We start from the raw sequence: 4,110 nt of genomic DNA, 5'->3' as shown, positions 1-4,110 counted from the left end.
CGCAACGGCCTTGACTTTATCTCCGTGTCGACCTCTGCCTCCCCCAGATAACAAACGCAAATAACAAGCGGGTGACGATTAAAACAAAAACAAAAAAATCGATGGCGTGTCGTTCGACTGCATGTGGCTTCGCAATCTGCATCTCGTGGGTAACAGATCCCCCCCCCCCCCCCCAGTCCAGACACTCCAGGGTCATAATTCCCAGCCCGACGCTCACGACCGAGGGAGCGCCGCGCTGTCGGAGCACTGTGCACAGTTCCGCTCTCCATATCCCTCAGTTAGACCACACTCGGAGCACTGTGCACTGTTCCAGTCTCCATATCCCTCAGTTAGACCACACTCGGAGCACTGTGCACTGTTCCAGTCTCCATATCCCTCAGTTAGACCACACTGGGAGCACTGTGCACTGTTCCAGTCTCCATATCCCTCAGTTAGACCACACTCGGAGCACTGTGCACAGTTCCGTTCTCCATATCCCTCAGTTAGACCACAACAGGGAACTACAGACCCCTTAGCTTTACATCAGTAGCAGGGAAAAGGCTAGAATCTATTCTAAAGGATGTGATAAATGGATACTTGGATAATAATGATCTGATTGGACATAGTCAACATGGATTTATGAATGGGAAATCATGTTTGACAAAACTGTTGGAGTTTTTTTGATGATGTTACTAACAGAATTGATAAAGGGGAGTTGGTGGATGTGGTATACTTGGATTTTCAGAAGGCTTTTGATAAAGTCCCCCACAGGAGGTTGGTTAGCAAAATTGAAGCACATGGGATAGGAGGTAATATACTGGCGTGGGTTAAGGATTGGTTAACAGGCAGAAAACAGAGAGCAGGAATAAAGGGGTCATTCTCGCGTTGGCAGGCTGTGACTAGTGGGGTACCGCAGGGATCAGTGCTTGGCCTCCAGCTGTTCACAATATATATCAATGATTTGGATGTGGGGACCAAATGTAGTATTTCCAAGTTCGCGGATGACACAAAACTAGGTGGGAATGTGTGTTGTGAGATGCAAAGCGGCTTCAAGAGGGTTTGGACAGACTTAGTGAGTGGGCAAGAACGTGGCAGGTGGAATATAATGAGGGAAAATGTGAGGTTATCCACTTTGGTAGGAGGAATAGATGTGCAGAGTATTTCGTAAACGGTATGAGATTAGGAAGTGTCGATGTACAAAGGGACCTGGGTGTCCTCCAGGGGCCACAATTTCAAAATAAGGGGGAGGCCACTCGGGACAGAGATGAGGAGAAATGTCTTTACTCAGAGGGTTGTGAATCTTTGGAATTCTCTACCCCAGAGGGCTGTGGAAGCTCAGTCATTGAGTACGTCTAAAGCAGAGATTGACCTATTTCCAAATACCAATGACATAAAGGGATATGAGGATAGTCTGGGGGAAAAGGCATTCCAGTGCAGCACTCCCTCAGTACTGACCCTCCGGCAGCGCGGCGCTCCCTCAGTCCTGACCCTCCGGCAGCGCGGCGCTCCCTCAGCACTGACCTTCCGGCAGTGCGGCGCACCCTCGGTCGTGAGCGTCGGGCTGGGAATTATGACCCTGGAGTGTTTGGACTGGGGGGGGGGGGCGGGGGTCTCTTACCCCACGAGATGCAGATTGCGAAGCCACATGCAGTCGAATGACACGCCATCGATTTTTTTTGGTTTTGTTTTAATCGTCACTGGCTTGTTATTTGCGTTTGTTATCTGGGGGAGGCAGAGGTCGACACGGAGATAAAGTCAAGGCCGTTGCGTCCTGACAGCAGATCCCCCGCTGAATCTCCAACACAACCTGACGTATTTCTCCATTGCCTGCTGAAAAAAATCTCTCTTCGCTCTTAAACTAAAAAAAAACCGTTTCGACTTCTCTGAGATGTCTGGCGAAGCTGAACGCAGGTGAGTGGTCCGAGATCGCGGTCTGGTTTGGGCTTGGGGGAGATTGCTGGCTGAATGGTATATCTTCAATCTGTGTCTCTCCGGTTCCCGACCCTCTCCCCGACCATCCCTGGAAACAGATTCTCCCCATTTGTGATTCCCGAACCTCTTCCTGATTTCGAACGCCTCGATTAAATTTCCTCTTAACCTTCTCTGCCCTCGGGAGAACGGCCCCCAGCTTCTCCCAGTCTCTCCACAATGACCGGCGCGCCTCATCCCGGGGCCCGAGCGGGGTGCGGTACCGGTGGGACAGGCTGCAAAAGGGGGCTGAATGGCCTCCCCCTCTTCCTGTGTAACAGGCTCGGAGGGGGCCTCCTAATTGCGCACCGCACTGTCGGAGGGTCAGTACTGAGGGAGAAGAGCGAGGGGAAGGCGGGAGGGAGGCGGGGGGAGTGGGGTGGTGAGTTCTCCCCAGGGTCCTGAGGCCAATAGGTATCCCTCGACCAACATCGGTGAAAAGGTTATGATCGCCCGAACGTCATTTCGTCGCTGCCTTGTGGGATCTTGCTGTGCCCGGACTGGCTTTTCCGACGTTACCAACCGGGGGCGGCCCCTCGCGCAGCACCTTGCACGAGAGCCCAGGGCGGGGAGCGGCCCTCGAGAAACGCAGGTCTGTTTGTTATTTTTTTCTCACTTTCTTGTGCCTGCGGTAAAAACCGCCAGATGCCAGATTTTAGGACAGACGGTTATTAACCCCTAACACTTCTCAGCGTCCAGCCCCCACCTCCCTCCTCATCATTCCTCTTTGCTCCCTCGGGTTGTGCCCCTATTTCGCCGGAGGGCCTTTTGACCTCGCGTCACTGCCTAAAAACCGGGGCACGGACTTCAAACGCATGGCGTGAAAGCTTCACTAAGCCTCGGGCAGAATTCGGCGTCCAATTGCGGGAGCCTGGTTGATGGAGGGGCGCCAGAAGAGAGGGCAGGAGAATGTCGCAAATAGGAGCCGGAGCAGGCCATTCGGCCCCTCCCTCTCAGGGAGGCCCACCAATGCTTTAGACAAGATCATGGCCGATCTCTGAGCTCGACTCCCCCCGCCCCCATTCCCCGCCCGATTCCCCATCTCCCTCACTTCCCCAAAGGCTCACGACCTCATCTGAGAATCCAACCCGACGGCGGCACGTCCGCGGCCCTCCGGGGTGGAGAATTCCGAAGTCCAGGGGCACCCGGGTCCCTCCGACGGCAAACCCTCGCACTTCGAAAAATATTCGGCTCTTCGTTTCGTCCGACAGAAGCAGGTAAAGTCACGCTTTTCCCCCCCGCGCTAAACAGCAGCCGCCGTCTGCTTGCCCAGCCGCCCAACCTGTCCATGTATCCTCCCCACGATGGGCCGAATGGTCGTCCCGGAAGTTTCTCTGTCCGAGCGCTTGGTGACTGCGGCTCCTTCTCTGCCCCAGGTTGGCGCTGCTTGCTTTCGCCTTGGCGCTGGCCATCGGCGAGGGGGCCGCCCCAATGTTTGGAGAGATCACCTCGCCGGGATTCCCAGCCGCCTACGCGAACGACACCCGATCGGAGTGGTCCATCAACGTGCCGCCGGGCTACCGGGTGCGTCTGAGGTTCAGCTATTTCCAGATGGAGCCCTCGCAGGGGTGTATCTACGACTACCTGGAGGTGAGGCCCCAGTGCGAGGGGAGGAGGGAAGAGAGGCTCGTCCGCGCTCGCTCACCTGCAGGTCGTCAAAAGACGATGGGGGGGGGGGCGGCACTGATTCTCAAAGTGTCTTCCCGCACTCGGAGAGGCGAAACTGACCCCGATCAAGGCGAGGCTTGACGCCAAGTCCCAGAGGGTGAAAGGTCAGAGATTGACCCCTTGACCTGCATAGTCCACCAATGAGCACTGAGGGAGCGCCGCACTGTCAGGGGTCAGCACTGAGGGAGGGCCGCACTGTCGGAGGGTCAGTACCGAGGGAGCGCCGCACTGTCGGAGGGTCAGTACTGAGGGAGTGCCGCACTGTCGGAGGGTCAGTACTGAGGGAGCGCCGCACTGTCGGAGGGTCAGTACTGAGGGAGTGCCGCACTGTCGGAGCGTCAGTACTGAGCGAGTGCCGCACTGTCGGAGGGTCAGTACTGAGGGAGTGCCGCACCGTCGGAGGGTCAGTACTGAGGGAGCGCCGCACTGTCAGAGGGTCAGTACTGAGGGAGAGCTGCACTGTCAGAGGGTCAGTACTGAGGGAGTGCCGCACTG

General features: G+C 56.1%; 1 protein-coding gene across 1 annotated transcript in view; it reads left to right on the top strand.

The window, feature by feature from the left end:
• Positions 1 to 1,746: 1,746 nt before the first annotated feature.
• LOC137362765 (complement C1r-A subcomponent-like) overlaps positions 1,747 to 4,110 on the top strand; it is an 18,811-nt gene continuing 16,447 nt past the window's right edge. The window contains exons 1-2 of the mRNA XM_068027010.1: positions 1,747 to 1,890; positions 3,324 to 3,537. Of these exons, the coding sequence (XP_067883111.1) occupies positions 1,868 to 1,890; positions 3,324 to 3,537 (237 nt within the window). The 5' untranslated portion in view covers positions 1,747 to 1,867. The remainder of the gene's footprint in view (positions 1,891 to 3,323; positions 3,538 to 4,110) is intronic.

This window comes from Heterodontus francisci, unplaced genomic scaffold (genome assembly GCF_036365525.1).
Source record: "Heterodontus francisci isolate sHetFra1 unplaced genomic scaffold, sHetFra1.hap1 HAP1_SCAFFOLD_845, whole genome shotgun sequence".
Lineage (NCBI taxonomy): Eukaryota > Metazoa > Chordata > Chondrichthyes > Heterodontiformes > Heterodontidae > Heterodontus > Heterodontus francisci.
Note: the sequence above shows the minus strand (reverse complement) of the source record. Positions and strands in the feature narration are given on the sequence as shown.